This window comes from Delphinapterus leucas, chromosome 14 (genome assembly GCF_059928025.1).
Source record: "Delphinapterus leucas isolate spDelLeu-1000000601 "Yukka" chromosome 14, BTC_Dleu_Yukka2, whole genome shotgun sequence".
NCBI lineage: Eukaryota > Metazoa > Chordata > Mammalia > Artiodactyla > Monodontidae > Delphinapterus > Delphinapterus leucas.
Window position 1 is genome coordinate 22194530 of NC_143142.1, and position 23365 is coordinate 22217894.

The 23365-nt window shown below is 45.6% G+C and overlaps 1 protein-coding gene across 3 annotated transcripts in view; it reads left to right on the forward strand.

Annotated features, from left to right (window-relative positions):
- The window catches only part of KREMEN1 (kringle containing transmembrane protein 1), a 93438-nt gene extending 70073 nt beyond the window's left edge, over positions 1 to 23365 (forward strand). For 2 of the 3 annotated variants that reach the window (XM_089894657.1, XM_089894660.1), the window contains one exon: positions 1 to 132. Coding sequence is in view for 1 of the 3 variants with exons in the window: in XM_089894661.1 (XP_089750787.1) it covers positions 1 to 54 (54 nt within the window). In the remaining 2 variants the exon portion in view is untranslated. Of the gene's footprint in view, positions 139 to 23262 lie in introns of those variants that run through there. The other variant, XM_089894661.1, reaches the window with a different exon arrangement.

Sequence of the window (23365 nt, forward strand, 5' to 3'; positions counted from 1 at the left end):
GAGCTCTCGGATTCTCAAAATGTCTGCTCAGAAGGCGAGTCCTCTGCGCCCTGACCCCACGGGACCCAACAACAGGAAGATCTTTATTTAAGAGCATCCTTTTTGTCTGCTTATAAAAGGAACACACCCCATCAGCAGGTACGTGAGCAGATGAATTATTCTACTTCCATACCATGAAATTCTAAGTCACTGTTCAACACATTTTATTTGATGTGTTTATATGTAGCTTGAATCTTTTATATTATTGAATTACATGTGCAATTTGGGGGGGGGAAGCACATTGATTTTTTTTTTTTAAATGGAAAGTGTAAAAAAACAACATTTGCCTCTCACTGGCATACCACTCAGAAGAAAGCAGTTCTTTCTCCTGTCGAAGAGTCAAAATGCTGGGGTGTGTGTTTCCAAGACAGACTAAGCCTGAGAGGTAGCACTTCCCCTGCTTGGGGAAGTCACCTGGGCTCCCAGGGCAGGGCTGAAGCTGTTAGCCTGCCCCACCCCAACCTGAGCCACCCCCAGAGGCACCTGCTTGTGTAGGGGGCACCTCCCAAAAGGTTCTCCCTGAGGCCAGCAGAACACTTGGGCCACAAGCCAAAAGGTTCTTCTCTTTGTTAACTACAAAATAAACAACTGAAGCCCCCCTGGCTACTTGCAGTACAAATGTTTATGCCTTTGGAAAGAGAAAAAAGAAAGACTCTTGAGAGTTCTGGAGCAGATGGGCGCCAAGTTTGTAATTAACCCTTAGCAATCGGGGTGTCTGATCTTCCGCCAACGGGTCTGCAGCAGTTTGAGGGGGGTGGCTGACCTGGGCTTCTGCTATAACTTTGCTATTGATGGGCTTTTGAGGCCTTGGAATGCTCTCTGGAAATGACGCCGGCTACATCTTTAAAACTCTGAATTAGGCACTAGAGACTCACCCTGAGAAAGAGCCCAACACCACAGCACCCGCTCCAGGTGAAGGGTTGTGAGCAGCTACAGCATTCAAACCACTTGGGGCAAGACCCCCTAATGATGGGTGTGTACACAGAGCCGGGGGGAGCAAGGCCCACCCACCATGGGGCTAACATTTGCTGAAGAGCAGGTACTTTGTCATATCAATGGGGGACATTGATTAAATGCCCGAGGACCAGACTCGCTGCTAAACTCGACACACTTCATATTATTTCATTTGATCCTCCCAACCACCCAGTAGGGTGGGTATGGTTATATTCACATTTCACAGATGAGGAAATTGAGTCTCAGAGAAGTAAAGTCTGCTTTTTTTTTTTTTTTTTGAGTCTCATTTAATCCTGGCTGCTTAGGTCCTCCTCTTCAGATGATAGGTGTCCCTTGCCCGAGGTCATCGACCTGGTGAGTGGTGGCAGAGTTGGGACTGAAACCCAGGGCTTTGCGACTTCAAAGTCACCTCTGGCCATCCCTGTCCATTTGTGTTCACAAACACAAATGACGGTTATAACCTTTCAGACTTCCAGAAGCAATGCCAAACTCAAAGGAGCTACCTGTGGGAGCTGAGTGCACAGACAAGCTCGACACTTAGGGGTACCCAGAGGGAGTGAGAGGGGCAGCTGTCAGCCCCCAGGTCCCAAAGCCCATCATGAGAGGCTGGGGGATCTCAAAGGATCATCCTCCTCCATCTTTCCAATGGGGAAACTGAGGCCCAGAAGGCAGAATTCATGCCCAAGTTGCTACTATGACTTTGCCTCCACAGTCTGTGCCCTTTCCACAGCTGCATGGAGCTTCCTGAAAAAAAACTGAAGGTGGTGGCAAGCACTGGACTGGGAAGATGGGGAGAAAGCTGATCTGGCGTGTTCCCTGGGCCCTCGGTTTAGATGGAGGGCATCACCCAGTTGCCAAGGGTGTTTCTTACTTTATGCAAAGTCAGCCGTGGACTGCTTCCATCTTTAGCTCCAGTATCTTGTGGATTCAAGGCACCCTTAATGTCACAAACAGGCAGGGTGGGGAGTGAGTGGGCAGAGGATCTCCAGGAGATTTTAGAGGCAGGACCCAGGAGTATACTCCTTCACTGTACTTCACTTCCTCCCACATCCCATTGGCTGTAACCAGTCACATGGGCTGGGCTGGATACAGGGGCTTCTGGGAAGTATAGTCCTCCTGCGGGGGAGGCGGTGTGGGAAATGAAATTGGTGAATCCACAGCACTGTCTCTGCCATGACTATTCAAAATCTCACAGTCGTGTCAGGGCCTGAAATGCCTCAAGATCTGAGGGAGGTCCAGTGTGAGTGCTGTTCAGCATAGCATGTAGGAGGAGCAAGTGGGTGAGGCTGGAGAAGTGGGCTGGCCCAGCTTGCGAAACACCAGTGGAAAAGTAGCAGGGAGAGAGGGTACTGATCTGCAACCAAGCCCCACGTGGCTAAAGTCCCTGACATCAATTCAGCCACGGCAGGAGAGGGACATGATGGTGCCAGACACATATATACAATGGAATATTACTCAGCCATAAAAAGAAATGAAACTGAGTTATTTGTAGTGAGGTGGATGGACCTAGAGACTGTCATACAGAGTGAAGTAAGTCAGAAAGAGAAGAATAAATACCGTATGCTAACACATATATATGGAATCTAAAAACAACAACAAAAAACTGGTTCTGAAGGACCTAGGGGCAGGACAGGAATAAAGACACAGACGTAGAGAATGGACTTGAGGACACGGGGAGGGGGAAGGGTAAGCTGGGACAAAGTGAGAGTAGCATGGACTTATATATACTACCAAATGTAAAATAGATAGCTAGTGGGAAGCAGCCGCATAGCACAGGGAGATCAGCTCGGTGCTTTGTGACCACCTAGAGGAGTGGGATAGGGAGGGTGGGAGGGAGATGCAAGAGGGAGGGGATATGGGGATATATGTATATGTATAGCTGATTCACTTCGTTATACAGCAGAAACTAACACACCATTGTAAAGCAATTATACTCCAATAAAGATGTTAAAAAAAAAAAAAAAAAAGATGGTGCCAGAGCAAGAGGCAGATGAATGTTAAGGGAAACCCAATAGCCCTGAAGATGTCCAGAGGAGGCCACACCAGCCAAGAGTCCTGGCCAGCTTTCCAGAAAAGAAGAGGATGCAAGGGGGAGCTGGAAAATGAAAATAAAGAACAGAGGAGAAAAGCAAACACAAGGCACTGGAGAATTCTAAGACAACAGGGACTGGTGCCAGCAGGGCCCGCATCACACAAAGGCTACCTCTGCGGTGACACAGGGCCACACGTTCAGAAGGGTCCTGTGCTCGGCTCTGCTGTCACCATCTTGAAATTCTTAATAATTGTCAAAGAAGGGGCCCCATGTTTTCATTGTGCATTGGGCCGCACAAATTATGCAGCCAGCCCTATGTCTAGCGGTATCAGCATGATGACCCTGCCTCCAGGGCAGGGGTGCTACTGAAAGAGGCTGCTTTCCAGCCTGATGGGATAGCAGGGCAACAGGAGATGGATCTAGAGGAAGATGGGGAGTGGGGGCTGGTCAGCTCAGGTGTGTCTTGTTCCTTAGTGTTCTCAGGTATAAATATTTAGGAGGGACTGGTTTCAGATTCCACTTGCTCAGGGAGCCAGATTAGGAGGAAACAGGTGCTTGCCGGTGAGAGATTTTTTTAAAAATTGGGAATGATGAGCTCTGTAAAAGATGTGATGTTGAGAATGACAGATGATAGATGAAGTCCAGGTGCCCAGATGGGGAAATGGGGACATTGGATTAAAGTGAGAGGGAGGGGCGTTAGACTAGGAGACTTGAGGTTCATCCTAACTTTAGGAGCCTCTGCCTTCATAGACAAAGAGACATTCAAGGAGGCCTGCCTGTATGTTTTTTAAAACCAGTCCTGGTGTTGGAGACATCACAAAATCAGGAAATAGGTTAACTAGTCCAAGATGGAAATGCCCGTGGATGGTGGTGGTGGGGATCCTCTTCAAGTCAAAGAGGGATTCAGACACAGCTGGCAAACTGATGAGACCAGCCCTCCATTGCATTACCTAGAACAGCCCACAGCCTAAGGGAAGAAGGAACCTAGTACAGTGAGCTCAACCTAGATACAAAGCTTGATTCCAAAGGAGAGGAGTGACTAATAACCGTGCCTTCTTATCATTTGTTGAGTACACGCAGTGCCAGACACTGTGCTGCACACATATATGAGTTATACTCTGCTGTGTAACGTACCCCACAGTTTAGCAGCTTAAAACAATGAAAATGTATTATTGTCAGTTTCTCTGGGTCAGGATTCAGGAGCAGTTTAGCTGAGTGGTTTTGGTTTAGGGTCTCCCACAAGGTTATAATCAAGATGTCAGCCAGGGAGGCCGTCATCTGAAGGCTTGTCTGGGGCTGGAGGATCCATGTCCAGGATGGTGCACTCATGCAGCTGGCAAGTCGGTCCTGGCCCCCTCAGTTCCTTGCCTCTTAAACCTCTGCATGGTACTTCTTAAGCATCCTCAAGATATGGTAGCTGGCTACTGGAGCGTGTGATGCAAGAGAGAGGAGGATGGAAGCCTCAATGTCTTTTATGATGTAGCCTCAGAAATCACACTTGGTCATTTCTGCAGTGTCCTGCTGGTACAGAGATCAGACCTATTCGGTGTGGGAGGCAACTACACAAGAGTGTGAATACCAGGAGGTGAGGATCATTGGTGGCCACTGTGGGGGCTGCCTACTACAGCATGTTGCTTGCATTATCTCATTTAACCATGACAACAGAGTTGGTAATAATATTTTCCCCTACTCGGAGGAAGAAAGTTTTTTCAATATCAAAGAACTAATAGCAGAGCTGGGATTTGAACCCAGCTGTCCCTTGGATATGTCTGAGCTCTATGGTGAGCAGGGATGATGTAAGCGAGGACTGACAGAAATGCTCACAAACCCTGTTAGACCCTGGCCTCCAAGCAGGAAGATGTTGCATTTCTCTCCTTTGGAGAGTCCCAAGTGGGAATGGCATCTTCTCCCCGACTCTCCCACAGGCCATTGGGAGCTTTGGCCCCAGGAGGGCACCAGTGAATAAGAGGTAGAGAAAGGGGCTGCATCTCTCCAACCCCTCCTCAATTCTCCCCAAGAGAGGGGGCTGCTACTTCGAATGAGTCTGATTCCAGAACAGTGACTGAGTAGAGTTTACTAGTCACTGTTAGAAGATTCACATACACATACACTACACACATGCACACACACACTGTCTCTCCATACACACATACCACATGCATGCACGCAACCACACGTGCACAAGCATGCCCACACTGTCATACAAATGTGCTTATCATGCAGGTGCACATCTGACGCACACACATGCACACACACCACACACTCTTCTCTTAGGCTTTCTGCCTCTAAGTGACCACATGGTTCATTTTTTCCATAAATATTTATTGAGCACCTACTTATGCCTGGCATGGTGCTGGGTACAAAGGATACAGTGGCATTAAAAATAGGTGTGGTCTCTCCTAGCTAATGCAATAAGACAAGAGAAGGAAATTAAAGGTATACAGAGTGGGAAGGAAGAAATAAAACTGTCTTTGTTCACAGATGACATGATCATCCATGTAGAAAATCTGAAAGAATCAGTAAAAAAAAAACTCCCAGAACTAATTAGTGATTATAGCAAAGTTGCAGGATACAAGATTAATATACAAAATTAATTAGTTTCCTATATACTAGCAATGCACAAGTGGAATTTGAAATTAGAGAAATAGTACTGTTTACATGAGTATCCCCAAAATGGAATACTTAGGTATAAATCTAACAAAATATGTACGAAATCTATATGAAGAAAACCAGAAAACTCTGATGAAAGATATCAAAGAATAACTAAATAAATGGAGAGAGATTTCATGTTCATGAATAGAAAGACTCAATATTGTCAAGATGTCAGTTCTTCCCAACTTGATCTATAGATCCAATGCAATTCCGATTGAAGTCTCAGCAAGTTATTTTTGGATATTGAAAAACTGACTCTAAAGTTTATATGGAAATGCAAAAGACCCAGAATAGCCAACATGATATTGAAGGAGAAGAACAAAGTTGGAGGAATGACACTACCTGATGTCAAAACTTACTGTAAAGTTATGGTAATCAAGACAGTGTGGTATCAGTGAAAGAACAGACAAATCAATCAGTGGAACAGAATAGAGAACCCAGAAAAAGATCCCCATAAATATAGTCAACTTCTCTTTAACAAAGAAACAAAGACAATATAATGGAGCAAAGATAGTCTTTTCAGCAAATGGTATTGGAACAACTGGACATCCACATGTAAAAAAAAAAAAAAAATCTAACCACAGACCTTACGCCTCTAACAAAACTTAACTTGAGATGAATCACAGACATAAATGTAAAATGTGAAACTATAAAACTTCTAGAAGATAATAAAGGAGAAAACCTAGATGACCTTGTGTATGGTGATGACTTTTTTAGATACAACACCAAAGGCATGATCCATGAAAGAAATCGTTGATAAGCTGGACTTCATTAAAATGTAAAACTTCTGCTCTGCAAAGACATATCAGGAGAATGAGAAGACAAGCCACACACTGGGGGAAAATATTTGCAAAAGACACATCTGACAAAGACTGTTATCCAAAATATATTTACAAAGAACTCTTAAAACAACAATAAGAAAATAAATGACCTGATTTTTAAAATGGGCCAAAGACCTTAACATACATCTCACCAAAAAAGATATACAGATGACAAATAGCATGTGAAAATATGCTCCATGTCGTATGTCATCAGGGAAATGCAAATTAAAACAATTAGATACCACTACACATCTATTAGAATGAACCAAATCTAGAATACTGACAACACCAAACGCTGGTGAGGAGCAGTAGGAACTCTCATTGCTGGTGGGAATGCAAAATGGTACAGCTACTTTGGAAGACAGTTTGGTGGTTTCTTACAAAACTAAACATGCTCTTACTATATGATCCTGCAGTCATGCTCCTTGGTATTTACCAAAAGGAATTGAAAACATGTCCACATAAAAACCTGCACTCAAATGAGTATGGCAGCTTTATTCATAATTGACAAAACTTGGAAGAAACCAAAATGTCCTTCAGGAGGTGAATGTATAAATAAACTGTGCTACATCCAGGCAATGGAATATTATTCAGCACTGAAAAGGAATAGTCCATCAAGCCATGAAAAGATGTGGAGGAAACTTAAAAGTGTTTTACTACGTGAAAGAAGCCAATCTGAAAAGGCTACATACTGTATGATGCCAACTATATGACATTCTGGAAAAGGCAAAACTATGGAGACAGCAAAAAGATCCAGCAAAAAGACAGCAGGGGTTAGTGGGGAGGGAGGGATGAGTAGGCAGAGCACAGAAGATGGTGAAAATACTCTGTATGATACTTTGATGGTGGATACATGTCATTATACATTTGCCAAAGCCCATAGAATGTACAACACCAAGAGTGAACTGTAGTGTGAACTTTGCACTTTGGGTGATAATGACATGTCAATGTAGGTTCATCGACTGTAACAGATGTCCCACAACCATCTGACTTGCTTGAGGCAGGTCACAACTTTCTTACCTCATCTGGGACCCCCGGAGGTCCCACTGTGTTCTCTCAGTGAGACAGCACACAGCAAGCCACAAACGCCAGAGCAGACAGCAGGAGGGATGCCCCAAAGGAGTCCAGCCCTGGTCGCAATATGCTTTATCACCTGCACAAGCACATAAAGCCTTGTGTGGCTTTTGCTCAGGATCAATGGCCATAATCATTTAATGGCAAAGCAGGACTTGTCACTCGGTGACGTCAAAGGCCCCCAAGCCCAGTGCAGGCTCCTCTGAGACTATTCCAGAACCAAGTTATGTATCATTTTTCTGTTTGTCAATGTCTTGGTGTGTATATTTCACTGGGCAACCTCACGGGAAGCAAGATTTGGGCACCCCAGACCTCCCGTCCGGACACCAGCCCTGAGGACCACAGTCCCACCATGCCTTCAGCCACAGGCTTTTGGCACCAGTGGGCAGCCTGGGCACCCAGCAGAAGACAAGGGTAGTGGGTGAGAACAGGTGGAGTGTGCACCTGGTGGGCAGGCCCATGCATGCATGTAAGAGAGCCTGGAGGCCCTCAGACAGCACGTTGAGACTTTGAGGGAGGCTAACCACCCCATCTGTGGCCCAGGCCTGCCTAATTTACCTCTGGTTACAGATGCTTTCCTATATGCCAGGACCAAGTAATTTAAGTCACAATCTGGAATGTCTGTCAGAGCTGGAGGTCGTGCTCTGTCCAAGTGCAGGCACCCCCTGTAGCATCCTCAGCAGGTGGCCCTTTACCCCTGCGTTCACCTTCCTGCGGCAGGAAGCTTGTTCCTCTGCAGGCAGCCGCTCCTGCACTTGACAGGTGTGACTCTTACCTATCCGGCCCTTGGACTCTTGTTGGCCCAGAAACGTGGGCCTTGTCCCAACCTTCCTCTCAATCCCATCTACTGCCCTTTATCCCTCTGCCACTGCCAAGGTCAAGCCATAAACCACCCCTTGCTGGGTGACAGCAGTAGTGTCCTTGGTGGTTTCCCCCTCCCATCCATTCTCCACCCTCCCACAGGGGGGCCCTCCTAAACCCAGGGCTGACCAGCTCCTTCCTGCCTAAACCCTTCCATAACCGAATACCAGCCCTAAGAACCCCAGTGCTCCCAGGATAACGGGGCTTCCTGGGCTTTTATGATCTGCCTTCAACTGACCTCTCTAACCTCATTAATAATAATGAAGAAGAAGAAGAAGAAGAAAAAGAAGAAGGTGATGATGATTGCCAACACTTAGCACCTACTGAGCTCCAGGCACTGTTTAAATGCCCCAGACTGCCCTGGTGACACCTTGGTTTTGGCTCAATGAGACCCATTTCCAACTTCTGACCTTTAGAATGGTAAGAGAATGAATTAGTGTTATTTTAAGCCACACAAAATTTGCGGTAATTTGTTACAGCAGTCATAGAAAACTAATACTCCTATTAGAAATTTAAATTGAGAACTTAAAAAATCTATTAATTTGTTTAAAAATAACAGTAAGTATATTTTTTGTTAGCATAAAAATATTTTTATTTTAAAGTAACTATATTTTAAAAAATATTAGTGAGAAGATGGCTTTTTAAAAAATATTTTCATAAATCTTTTCATGTCTGGCTCCACAGATGATAGCTGGATTCCCATGTCTGCTCTTGCACTCTGTCTGTTGTGGTGTATTGTTTTGGTTGAAAATATGAAGAAAATTCAACCTCATACAGATAGGAAGGTGGAAAAAAAGAGGAGCATTTCAATAGCTTTTTCAGACAACAATGGCTATTCTTCTTTGATATAAACTAAAACACAAAATTGGCAGTTTTTCAAAGGTTAGTTGCAGTGTGGAATCTGAAACCATATCAATGGTCTTTGTTATGACGGCCTTTGAATGATTCTGGCCTTGATGCCTTTTTGCTACACAGAGGAGCTGACAGTCCCCTTGCTGGGGAGCTCAGGAAAATGCTGAAGGTAACTCAGCCCTAGTAGGAGCTGGGCCAGGGAAAGGACAGAGGTGACAATGGGGTAGAAGTGGCAGAGCAGTTTAGGACAGTGGCATTGGACACAGCCAGCTGAGACCTTTAGAGGCTGCCAATGACAAGCTGACACTGCCCCGTCCCCTCCCCATAGCCAATTACAACTCAAACAAAACTAAACATAAGCTCCAAACCTTCGTGCATGTTGGAATTAAAATAGCTTCTTTCTAAATCTTCCGCTATCTTCTAGCCAGATTCTGGCTAAGTTTGTCAAAGCCCATCTCTGCTAATTGGGTATCCAGCCTGCTGGGAGTTAAGACAAGCTGAGTATGAGTGCAGGTCCTGCTGTGCACCAGGCCTGTGGCCCTCGGTGTCCTCCTCTGTACAGCAGGTATCTTAACACCAGGGTTGTGAGGACCCTGAGATGAGGCTTGTGAGGCATTTTAGCCAGCGCCTGGTGAGTGCAAGCTCAAGTTTGCTGTTATTATTGCAGGAATGCAAGTGACCTTCCAGGTGCCTGCAACTGGCCCCTGCAGCCCAGATCTTTCAGCCAGTGCCCAGGGCTTAGTGAGGTCGGCTGAACTGTCCACTCTCTCCCCAGCTCCATAACCTGGGGTTTCCCTGGAAGCCTCAGGGCTGGGGATGGAGGTGTTGATGAAAATAATCAACAAACAATTTATAATAAGAATAGCAAAGAGTTTTATTTGAGCCAAACTAAGGACTATAGCCAGGAAGACAGCCTCTCAGATAACTCTGAGAAACTGCTCCATAGAAGCATGGTTTTCAGCACAGTTTTATGTCTTGTCAGAACAAAGAACATCAAACAAGTCAGGGATACATTCCTTCAAGTTTAAAAAAAAACAAAACAGATCAGCATGTACACATCAGGTCAGTATGGCCTTGGCACCTGGGAAGGGAGTCTTAGCACCAGAGAAGTGACATCCCAGGAGGGAGGCATTTAATCTTTATTTTTAATACGGGCATTCTTTACTTCTGGTCAAAGTGCCCTTTTCTTGAATCAAAGCAGATGTACAATGTATGTTTAATAGGCCACAAACGGGCTGTGCTAGTTAGCATAAAATTCAAGTTAACTCATGTATAAGCCAGAAAGACTTCCCCAGACCTCAATACATGAACATTTCTTTTATCAGAGGAATACAAGGAAATGTTTCAAACACAAGCAACTTTTCCATTTCCTCTTCCCGCAGAGCCCAGAACCACTGCAGCTGCTTCCAGAAGGATAGAATCTGGGAGGCCAGGGGGAGGAGGGGAGCAGGTCAAGGAGGCAGCACACTTGTCCCACAAACTTGAAGCTTGTGGTGGACACTCTGAGGGGGACTGTCCAGATCCCCCTTCCAGGCCGGGGCACCCAGAGCTCATCCCAGCAGCCCGCCCCAGGAAGCGGGAACACATGGCTGGTTGTCCTCCTTGTCCTCCCTTGGGGGACCTGGTCTGCCTTCAGTGGCTCACTTTGCACAAGTCCAAAGGTCCATACCAGCAGCAGAGTCCCAGTGGCCAGCCAGCTCCCCCTGCCTAAGCCTGCCTTCCTGAGAACAAGGTCTTATAACCTGCTCTCAGATCTGGGGTCTCTGAGCTGCCCTCGGGGAGCCTGCCAAGGGACCTGGGTCCTGCTGGGTGGTCCAGGTGAGCCCCTCACCCTTCCCAGTCTCAAGACCTCCCGCAAAGGACTGGAGGAGCCTCTAGTTAGGAAGGGAATGTGCAGCCAGTGGCACATATGTCACACCTCCTTAGCAGACCCCTCCCCACACCACCTGAGTCAGAGGCTGAGTCAAAGGAGAGGAGGGAAGTCTCCTTGAAACCTCCGAAGCATGCGGGGGAGAGGGGAGGGATGGAGACAGAGATGGGGATGGGGCCTCCTGCCCTTTCTGCAGACTTTGGGGACAATCGGCAGAGTGCTGGTTTCTTCTATCCAGCCTTTGCATCTTAAGGGGAACAGAACCCTAGCCTTCCCTGGTGGTGGAATGCCACCCTCAGCTGCAGATTTTCGGGAGGGTGTCTCTGAGGTATGGTGGTTTTGCCCTCTTCTGCCCCTGGCACAGGGAGGTGGACAGGGGAGCCAGGGCAGCCCCATGGATCTCTACTGAACTAAAAAGGGGAGTTCAGAAGGGAGATGGGTCAGACTACCCTTGGTTTCCAAGGGTTGGCCATAAAAGGCGTTGCAGTGCCTGCCTTCCTCTCTCTTGGATCACTTGCTCTGGGGAAAGCCAGCCGCCATATTGTGAGGACACTGAAGCAGCCCCATGGGAGGCCTGAGTGATGAGGAACTGAGAGCTCCAGCCAAGAGCCATGTGAGCAAGCCATCTTGGAAGTGGGTCTTTCAGCTCCAGTCAAGTCTTCAGGTGATGGTAGCCTTAGCCAACATCTTGACCTCAGTCTTATGAGTGACCTGAGCCAGAACAGCTCAGCTAAGCTGCTCCGGAACTCTTGACCCACAAGAGCAACAGATAACTAATAAAGAGTTCCTCAGAATTTGGAGGATCTAGGTGTGGAGGAAACAGGTTCTGCTCCAACCTTTGTTGGTGGTTGGATTCTTCAGCCCTCAGATCCTCGGGCTGTGGCCTCTTGGCTCTGCCAGGAACCAAAAAGATCTGCATCCAGCTCTGCAGACTGGCTGAGGGTATGGCTGGGCCACCTCCCTCGATGGGTAGAAAAGCTTGTTGTGTGTGTGATGAGGGGATGAGGGGTGATGATTAATTTGCTAGGGCTACCATAACAAAATACCACAAACTAGGTGGTTTAAATAACAGAAATGTATTTTCTCACAGTCCTGAAGGCTGAAAGTCCAAGATCAGAGTGCTGGCAGGTTTGGTTTCTCCTGAGACCCCTATTCTTGGCTTTCAGATGGCCACCCTCTTTCTGCCTCTTCACATAGTTGTCCCTGTGTGCATGTGCATCCCTGGTATCTCTTTGTGTATCCAAATTTCCTTTTCTCAAAAGGACTCCAGTCATATCAGATTCGGGTCTACCCTAATGACGTTATTTTAACTTAATTACCTCTTTAAAGACCTTAGGTCCAAATGTGGTTACTTTTTGAGATACTGGGAGTTAGGACATCAACATATGAGTTTGGGGGTGGGCATGGTTCACCTGATACAGGTGCTGAGAGCTTAGTTTTGTCTGAGCCAAGGGGCTGCTGGCAGTGGGGAGGAGCATAAAAGAACTGGGTGTGGGAACAGGACCCATGATCTGAGGAGGAAGAGTGAGGCTCAGGGTAGGCTGCCTGCCACAGATAACTTTCTGGGAAATAGAGGAGCCAGGACCCAAACATATAGTGCCTGTACCCCACCTGAGTGGACAAAGAATCCAGTGGGGGGTCTCTCTGTGGCCAGAGTTTCATTGGTAGGCCCAGTGGCCACGTCAAGGCCTGGGGCCTTGATGAAGGTGGAAATTGGAACTTGGATATCAGCCCAGCCCAGCAGAGGGGACCTGTGAAGGAGATAGCCAGGGAGGCAGCCATGAGGGCCACAATGCAGACAGGCCCAGGGCCAAGATGACATTGAACCTGCACCTCCCTCCTGGACCTCTCCTTGCCAGAACCAGGTGTTTACCCACAGACCCTGGACAGACCACCTCTGTACAGCCTCAGCCTTCCCTATGACTGAGAAATATTCCTGCAGTTTCTGCAACGACCCTTGACCTCTTCACTGCCTGGACTCATTCAGGGTTTTTCCACACTCTTTTCAACTTAATTGACATTTATACAGCTTCCTACCCCAAAATAGCAGAATGCACATGGAACGTTTACCAAGATAGACCATATTCTGGGCTATAAAACAGACCTCAATGAATTTTAAAGGATTGGAGTGAGCTTTCGCCTTAAGAAACTAAAAGGCAAGAAGAAAAAGGAGAACAGCAGAAGGAGGAGATGAAGAAGGGGGGTGGGGGAGGAGGAGGAGGAGATTAGTGAGACCCCAAGTAAGTAGAAGAAAGGCGTAAAAATCAACATGGAAATCAAACAAATGGAAAACAGAAAAATAATAGAGAAAATCACTGGGAAAAAAAAAACTAGTTCTCTGAGAGCAATAAAATTGATTAACCTCCAGCCAGATTGGCCAATAAAAAAGAAAGAAGACACACTACAGAAGTGACATCACTATAGATTTTATAGATATTTAAAAAAAAGGGAATATTTTGAACAACTTTGTGCCAAAAATTTTGGCAATTTAGATGAAATAGACAAATTCTTTGAAAAGACATGATTTACCAAAGATCATTCAAGAACCAAGAAATACCCTGAATACCTCTTTATCTATTAAAGACTTTGAATTTATAGTTAAAATCCTTCCTACAAACAAAACTTGAGGCCTAAATGGATTCACTGGGCCCGCAAATCCCCCCCAATATTTAAGGAAGAAATAATACCAATTCCATACAAACTTTCAGAAAATTGAACAGGAAGAAATATTTCCCAATTCATTCTATGAGGCCATTAATTCAACTGATACCAAAACCAGACAGTAGTATTTTAAGAACAGAAAAATTACAATATCACTCATGAACATAGAAACAAAAAATTCTTACCAAAATGTTGGAAAATTGAATCCAATAGTATACAGCAAATTCTTTTGTTTTATTGTCTGTCTGGGGATGTCTTTATTTCACCTTCAGCTTTGAAAGATAGTTTTTGCTGGATATAAGATTCTTGGCTGACATATTTTTCCTTTCAGCACTTTGCCTCCATTGTTTCTTTCTCTTTTTTAAAAAATAAATTTATTTATTTATCTATCTATCTATTTTTGGCTGTGTTGGGTCTTTGTTGCTGCGTGCAGGCTTTCTCCAGTTGTGGCAAATGGGGGCTACTCTTCGTTGTGGTGCTCACACTTCTCATTGTGGTGGCTTCTCTTGTTGCGGAGCACAGGCTCTAGGCATGCAGGCTTCAGTAGTTGTGGCTCACGGGCTCTAGAGTGCAGGCTCAGTAGTCGTGGCACACGGGCTTGGTTGCTCTGCAGCATGTGGGATCTTCCTGGACCAGGGCTCAAATCAGTGTCCCCTCCACTGGCAGGCAGATTCTTTTATTTTTTTTAATAAATTTATTTACTTTATTTATTAATTTTTGGCTGTGTTGGGTCTTCTTTGCTGCGTGCAGACTATCTCTAGCTGTCAATTCTAGCTGTTCGACCAGGGCTCGAACCCATGTCCCCTGCATTGGCAGGTGGATTCTTAACCACTGTGCCACCAGGGAAGCCCTGCCTCCATTGTTTCTGATGAGAAGTCAGCTACTAGTCTTACTGAAGTCCTCTTGTATGTGATGACATACTTTTCTTTTGATGCTTTCAAGAATTTCTTTTTGTCCTTGAACTTTTTTTTTATTATGATGTGTTTGGATGTGGATCTGTTTGCATTTTTCCTACTTGGAGTTCATTAAGCTTCTTGTATATGTAAATTAACGTTTTCATCAAATTTGAGGAGTTTTCAACCACTATTTCTTCAAAAAGTTTTTCTTCCCCCTTTTCTCTCTCCTCTCCTCTGGTGCTCCCATTATACATGTGTTGGTGCACGTAATGCTGTATCACATTTCTCTAACTCTCTGTTCATTTTTCTGCATTCTTTTCTCTCTCCATTCTTCAGATTGTATAATCTCTGTCAGTCTATCCTCGTTTGCTGATTCTTTCTGATCTGAAATGGGTGGGGGAGGGAGGGAATGTGCCATGTCTCAAATGCTACAGGCTCTTGCTGTTCTGAGATTTACTAGATTTTCTTGAATAAATGTTTCTTTGTTTGCTGTATGCCCTTAAGGCAATTTCCAGAGACTTTAAGTGTGTTTTTTGTTTGTTTGTTTTACAAATAATTGTTATCAATTATAGTTGTTTATCTGGGGAGAGGGAGCCACAGAGTTCCTCACACCACTATTCCATAAGCCATCTCTGAATATATGACATGTAAAAAGAGTAATGCATCACAACCAAGTGAGATTTCTCTAAAGAATGCAAAGTTGCTTTAATATTGGAAAATCAATCAGTATGATTCACTGTATTAATAGACTGAAAAATAAAAACTGTAAGAGCATCTCAATAAATGCAGAAAAACATGCATTCCTGTTAAAAAAAACTTTAAGCAAACCAAGAATAGAAGGGAAATTCCTTACCTAATAAAGGACATCTACACAAAAAACACCAAGCAACAACAACAAAAATCCTACAGCTAACATCATCTTTAATGACGGAAAACTGAATACTTGCCCCCAAGATCATGAACAAGACAGGCCTGTCTACTCTCACCACTTCTATTCAGCATTGTACGAGAGGTTCTAGCCAATATAATCTGGCAAGAAAAAGAAATAAAAGGCATCTGTATTTGAGAGAAAGGGGGGAAACTGCCTTTATTTGCAAATAACATGTATGTCTACATTGAAAATCTGATGGAATTTACAAAAAAGCTATGAGAACAAGTAAGTGAGGATGAAAGATACAAGATCAACATACAAAAATCAATAGTATTACTAGCAACAAACAATTGGAAATTTTAAAAAATTTATTTACAATAGTACAAAAATATGAAATACTTAGGGATAAATACAACAGAAAGTATGAAGCATTGTACAGAACATTGTTCCGAGAAATTTAAAAAGTCTAAATAAGTGGAAAAGTATGCCATGTTTGTGGATCGAAAGACTTAATATTGTCAAACATGTCAGTTCTCCCTAAATCAATCTACAGATTCAACATAATCCTAATCGAAATCCCAACAGGGCTTTTGGTAGACATTGACAAGCTGATTCTAAAATTTATATGGAAATGCAAAGGACTTAGAATAGTCCTTTCAACAACTTTTTAAAAGAACAAAGTTGGAGGACTTAAATGCCTTCAAGATACTATAAAGCTACAGCAATGAAGACAATGTGGCATTGGTATAAAAATAGACAAGTGATTTAATGGAACAGAACAAAGAATCCAGAAATAGACTCATGTATGTATATGGTCAATTGACTTTCAACAAAGGTGCAAAGGCAATTTCATAGAGAAAGGGTAGTATTGATATTTTCAACAAATGGTGCTAAAACAATGATAGTGTGCTGAACCTCCACCCCCAAGATACGTCCACATCCTAATTCCCAGAACCTCTGAATGTTACCTTATTTGGGAAAATGGTCTTTGCAGATGTAATTACATTAAGGATCATGAAATGAGAAGATCATCCTGGATTATCTGAGTGGGCCCTAAATCCAATGACAAGTATGTTTATAAGAGACACACAGAGGAGAGACATACAAGGAGAAGGTGGTATGAAGTCAGAGGCAGAGATGGGAGTGATGTGACCAAGGAATGCCAGGCAGCCACCAGAAGCTACAAGATATGAGGAAGAGATTTTCTCACAGAGGCCCCGAGGGAGCACGGCCCTGCCAACATCTTGCTTTCAGACTTCTGAACTCCAGAACTGTTAGAGAGTTGTTTTAAGCCACCAAGTATGTGGTAATTTGTCATGGTATCCTCAAGAAACTAATGTAGACATCCATATGCAATTTTCTTTTAAAAAGAATTTTGATCCACACCTTGCATTGTATATAAAAATTAACTCAAAAATAGATCATAAACCTAAATGTAAAACCTAAAACTATAAAACTTCTAGAAGGAAAGATAGGAAAAGAAAATCTTTGCAACCTTAGGTTAGGCAAAGATTTTTTATTTATATGCTCCTGCATATCCAACACCGAACCTGAACTCGGGCTCCGAGTGGCCACTCAGCAAACGTGTGTGTGGGAGGAATGAGGCCATTCCCTGTACAGGCCCGGGATGCTCAGGCCACAGAGCCAGCATCGAATCTCCTGGGGATTCAAGTCAGCCACGTTCCACCCAGCAGGAAAAATTCAGAGCTGACATTAATTCAGACCGCACATACATGATTCTTACTGAGTGAGGCATTGAGACAATCTCGCCCTTTGTCAGAACTGTGGGAGTCTTACTTACACGTAGAGAGAAGCCAGTCTAAAATCAGTCGCTTTTTGAAACCATCAACTCAAGAAATTAAGGATTCTGTCAGTGTGCCCTGAATTTCTGAGCCCAGCAATTAATTCCTTCTAGATTAAAGGATTGTTGTGTTTCTAATACATTATTATGCGGAGTGGGCTTGCTGTGAATTTTAAAACTTTAGCTAGAATCCTCATTAACTGGGACCTTTTATCCGTGTGCAACTTCTAGAAGAGGCTAGTGGCTAGAAAGTGAGCTGACACATGCAAAAAGAAAAAAAAAAGCATCCAAGGGGGCGTCCCAATGCACATTCAGCCCGGGCAGCTGTCGTCTCGCCTAACGGTAACAGGGCCATTTCCTCATAAGGCACCAGGCCCAGGCTGGACATTGTACATCACCCCATGAATCCTCGCCCGCCCTGTCAGGTGAACACGGTTATTATCATCTCCAGTTTACAAATGAGGAGACTGTGGCTGGTGAAGGGAGGTGAGGACCCTTGCTCAGGCCCGTGGTGGCCCAAGTCTGCCTAACCTCCAGGCTCCATGCTTGGTCCCATTTTCCACTGCATCCCCTACTACCTGGACAGTGAAGATCGCTGTGCAGAAGGATGACCCCAAGGCCTTTTGAGTTCACCATCCACCTAAGAACCATTCCATTGTGGAGTGGTACCCAGGGCCATTTACATGCTGGGAGGGAGCCATGGAAATGCAGCTGTGCATGAGGCGGAGGGTGACCCAGAGGCCAGGGTCTCCATCCCATGTCTGGGAACCTCGGGATTCTTTCAGGCAGGGTCCAGCCTGGCTGCACTTATGGCAGAACCTGAACTCAGATGCAGCCCTTGAGGGGAGATTTCTAGGACCTGGGTCAGACGCTGGCTGAGCCACCCCATATTAACCTGGGTCCCCTCAGTATTTTAGTCAATCCTCATTTTTAGTTCACACGGGTTCATATACATAATTTGTGTGCACCCAGCCATCTCCTCACCCCACCCCAGCCCCCGGCAGGCTGGGAACCAGTGCCCACCTCCCCTCAGTCCAGTGCAGGTCCCTGGAACCCTGGGGTCTCCTCCTAGAAACTTTAGAAACTCACAAGGGAGTGGGTCAGGAGCTCCAGCCCCCCTAATAAAATGCCCCTTTCCAGCTCCCCAGACGAGAGGTCGGGAGACAGGCAGCCCCGAGAGCAGACCCATCCAAGGGCCTCCTTCCTCTGGGCCCACGGCACCTACCTAAAGCAGAGGGGCTGCTCAGCACCTCCTGCCAAGGTGGCTGGAGCTCACCACCGCACAAAGCCGCTCACAATATTCTTGTGAAAAATAAAATCTAAAGGAAATTCCGATACATGCTGCAACATGGATGAACCTTGAGGACATTATGCTGAGTGAAATTAGCCAGTCACAAAAAGACAAATACTGTATGATTCCACTTATGTGAGGTCCCTAGAGCAGCCAAATTCATAGAGACAGAAAGTAGAGTGGTGGTTACCAGGGGCAGGAGGGGAGGAGGGATGGGGAGTTAGTGTTTAATGAGGATGGGGTTTCAGTTTTGCAAGATGCAAAGAGCTCTGGAGATGGATGGTGCTGACGGTTGCACAACAAATATGAATGTACTTAATGCCACTGAACCATATACTTAAAAATGGTTAAAAAGGTAAATTTAAATGATGTATATTTTGTCACAATTTTTTTAGTAAATTTATGTATTTTATTATTTTATTTTATTTTTTTATTGTTTCTGGCTGCGTTGGGTCTTCGTTGCTGCACGTGGGCTTTTCTCTGGTTGAGGCGAGTGAGGGCTACTCTTTGTTACGGTTCCTGGGCTTCTCACTGCGGTAGCTTCTCTTGTTGCGGAGCACAGGCTCTAGGCGCACAGGCTTCAGTAGTTGTGGCACATGGGATCAGTAGTTGTGGCACGTGGGCTCAGTAGTTGTGGCTCGTGGGCTCTAGAGCACAGGCTCAGTAGTTGTAGCGCACAGGCTTAGTTGCTTCACGGCATGTGGGATCTTCCTGGACCAGGGATTGAACCCATGTCCCCTGCACTGGCAGGCGGATTCTCAACCACTGCGCCACCAGGGAAGCCCTACAATATTTTTAAGTTAAAAAAAATATCTAAAATTTCCCTTCATCAAGCATCCTGCTATTCCCATTCTCCCACTGAATGCTGGCAGCAACATTTGGAAGTAACTTCTACTATTATTCTCATTTAATAGGTAAGAAAACAAAGACAAGGGAGGTGACATGAGTGGCCTGAGTTCACCCAGCAAGTAAGTGTAGAGCTAGGGCTTGACCCAGGGCCAGACTGCAGGACCTGCTGTCTCCCACCAGGAGCCCTGGCCACAAAGGGAGCCGCCCCTCCCTGATTACTTGCTACAGCTCTGCTCTGATTCCTCTGCCAGGGGCTGCAGACAGGATCCAGATAGTGGTTCCCCTGCTGACCAGGATGGGGCCGAGTTGGAAAACCCCTCCTCCAGTGTTTCCAAATGCATCCCGGACTTCTGTCCTGGAAGCGCCTGGTGCCCTCTTGCTGGGACGGTGGGGGGAAGAGGGGCAGCCGAGCCTGGCCACTGGCCTGGACGGTGACTGTTGTGGACAACAGGCGTTGGCACCAACCCAGGCCCTGGAATGCCCAGTTTCCTTGGACCGTGAGACTCACCGTATCCTCACCTGAGCTCGTGCCCTGGGGCCGCAGTAACAAAGTATCACAACTGGAGGGTATAAAAAACACATTGTGTCACAGCTGGGGAGGCTGGGAGCCTGGGAGTCTGCAGTTGAGGGCTCAGCAGGTGCCTTTGTGTATTGGGAGGGAGAATCTGTTCCATTGCTCTCTCCACCTTCTGGTGGCCTCAGGCGTTCCTTGACTCATAGGTGGCCTTCTCCCTGTGTCTTCACATCATCTTCCCACCATCTGTCTCTGTGTCCAAATTTCCCCTTTCGTAAGGACATGGCCGTAGTGGATGAGGACCCACCCCAATTACCTCATCTTAACTTGATCATCTACAAAGACTCTATTTCTAAATAACGTCACATTTCAAGGGGTGGGACTTCAACATCTTTTAGGGGGACACCATCCAACCCATAACTCTGCTCCACTACGCTCTTACTCCTCTCAGCCTCCCTGGAGGCCAGTGGGGAAGGTTCTGAGGGTTGGGGACGTTTGCAAAGTGAAAGGGTATTTCACATACTCTCTAAGGTTTTGTGAATTTATAACCATCATCGCATATACTGAATGCTCACCGTGTGCCAGGCACTGGGCATACACATTCCCCCATCCTTAGCTGCAGGGCAGCTGTTACCATCCCATTTCACAAGTGGGTGACACAGCCCTCAGTTGAAGGAATGAAGCTTAGATCACTGCAGTTGGAGTAAAAGGCAATGCCTGGGAATTCGGGCAGGAGGGGAGGTGTGAGGGGAGGTTATTTCTACCTCCTAAAAATCTTCGGATCTGGTGACTTCTCTCCATCCCCACGTACCTGCCTGTATCTGTGTCCTGGGGCTGCTGTAGCAAATGACCATAGACTTGGTGGCTTAAAACAACAGAAGTTTATTCTCTCACACTTCTGGAATCCGGAAGTCAAGATGTCAGCAGGGCTCCCTCTGAAGCCTCTAGAGGGGGATCCTTCCCTGCAATGTGCAGCTTCTGGTGGCTCCAGGCATTCCTTGGCTTGTGGCTGCATCCCTCTCCGATCTCTGCCTCTGTCTCCACATGGCCTCATCTTCTCTGTCTCTCCTCCAGTGTCCTTTATAAGGACAATTTGTCCTTGGATTTAGGGCTCACCCAGGTAATCCAGGACGATGTCACCTCAAAATCGTTAATTACATCTGCAGAGAGTCTTTTCCAAATAAGGACACATTCACAGCTTACAGGACGTGGACATATGTTTTGGGGGTCACCATTCAACCCCTTCTTATAGTCCCAGCTGCCATCATCCAAGCTGGGCCACTGCAACTACCCCGTCTCCCAGCCTCCAGGGCGCACAGCCAGAGGAATCTTTCAGAAGCAGAGACCAGACCCCAGTCCCTTCCAACTTAAAGCCTCACAGGCTCCCAGAGCCTCAGGAAGCTCCCTTGGCCGGGCCCTGCTGACCTCTTAGGCCTCGGGTCTCCCTGCTCCCCTCCCCACACCCTGTTCCCACCACACTGACCTGCCCTTGGTTCCTGCAAGGGTCCACACGCGCTCTTGCCTTCAGGCGTCCCCCGTGTGGTTACCACCGCTCCCTCTGCCTGGGACTCTTCCTGTGGGCTTCACCTGGATGACTTTTGCTAGTCTACCAAGTCTGTTTAGAGAGATTCTCCTGCACTCTCCTTGACAAGTGAATCAGGGGCCTGAGTTCCCACAGCCTGTCCCCGTCAAGTCGTCCCAGGGGGTTATAAGGTGGGTTCACCTGTCTTTGCTCTCCGGACTGCGAGCTCGGCTGGAGCAGAGCCCACCTCACCCACATCCATCCTTCTCACTGCAGAATGGCCGCCACCCACCGCAGGGCACAGCTGGCATCCTGCAGTGTGTCTGGGGGAGCATGGGGATCAGACAGGGCTGGAACTTTCCTCCCACCTCCCACCCCTGCCCATCTTCCTTCCTCAGAGTCTAGGGAAACACTTTTTTCCCACCTTTAAAATCAAGTTCTGTTTGAATGTATGTATGTGTGTTTTCTATATAATAGCTTTATTGAGATATAATTTACATACCGTACAATTCACCCAAACTGTACAAGTCAGTAGTTTTCAGGGTATTCAGAATTGTGCAAGCATCACTACAATCAACTTTAGAACATTTTCATTATCCCAAAAAGAAATCCTATACATATGAGCAGTCATGACCCATTTCCCTCTGACTGCACCCCTTCCCCAGCCCCAGCCTCAGGCAACCACTAATCTCTCTGTCTCCATGGAGCTCCCTATTCTGGACATTTCATACCAATAGAATCTTACAGTACGTGACCTTTTGTGTCTGGCTTCTTTCACTTAGCATAATGTTTTCTAGATTCAGCCACGTTGTAGCATGTGTCAGCACTGCATTCCTTTTTATTGCCTGAATAATATTCCATTATATGGATAGACCACTATTTATCCATTCGTCAGCTGATGGACATTTGGGTTGTTTCCACTTTGGGGCTATGATGAATAGTGATGCTGTGAACCTTTGTGTGCAAGTTTCTGTGTGGATATATGTTTTCATTTCTCTTGGGTCTATACCTAAGTGTGGTGAATGTGTTTTTCTTAATTAAAAATAATTTATATTTTAAATTACAAACACAAAACACGAGAGATCACCGAAGCCACAAATTAGAAACAAGAATATACAGACACACCCATAATCCCTACAAACAAAGATATCTGGTGTCCTGCCCTGGAAACATCCCTTTGCTCTTGTTTACTTATATGGATCGTGAACGGGAGGCCGTGTATGTAGAAACTGACAACTCCTGGCCCTTGCATTCAGCTTCCTCTGATCTCTCGCGTGACTATCAATAAAGAACCATTCAGCGCAGATTAGAAATGAAACCAGCTTTAACTTCAAAGGACAAACAGCTAAGAGTTTAGCTAATAGCTAAGAAAGAAGGAGGATTTTCAGCTGTCTGGAGGTGGGGGAAAGATTTTCAGTGGGGCTGGAACTTCTCATTCTTTGGCCAAAAAAAAGCACTAAAAAGAAGGGAAACCCAAACCCCAAACAAAAATCTAGGGAATCATTACATCAAGATAGATGGATTACAAGTGATTTATTTTCTTTTTGAAAAAATTTAATGATATTATATTATTATAATGTTTTACCACTAAAAAGATTCTAAGAAGGCTTTGAGGGATTACTGATGAAAAGGAGTGATTTTATAAAACCCAGCAATTCTTAAGGAGCGTGCGGCAAAAAAGGCCTTTTTTGTTCTTTTATAGTTTCTTCCAAGAACGGGCTCACTGAGACAGAGGCCAAGTGAGCAGACAGCCGCAGACTTGAGGGAAGCTGTGAACATCTCAACTCCAAGAATGAGAGTTGCCT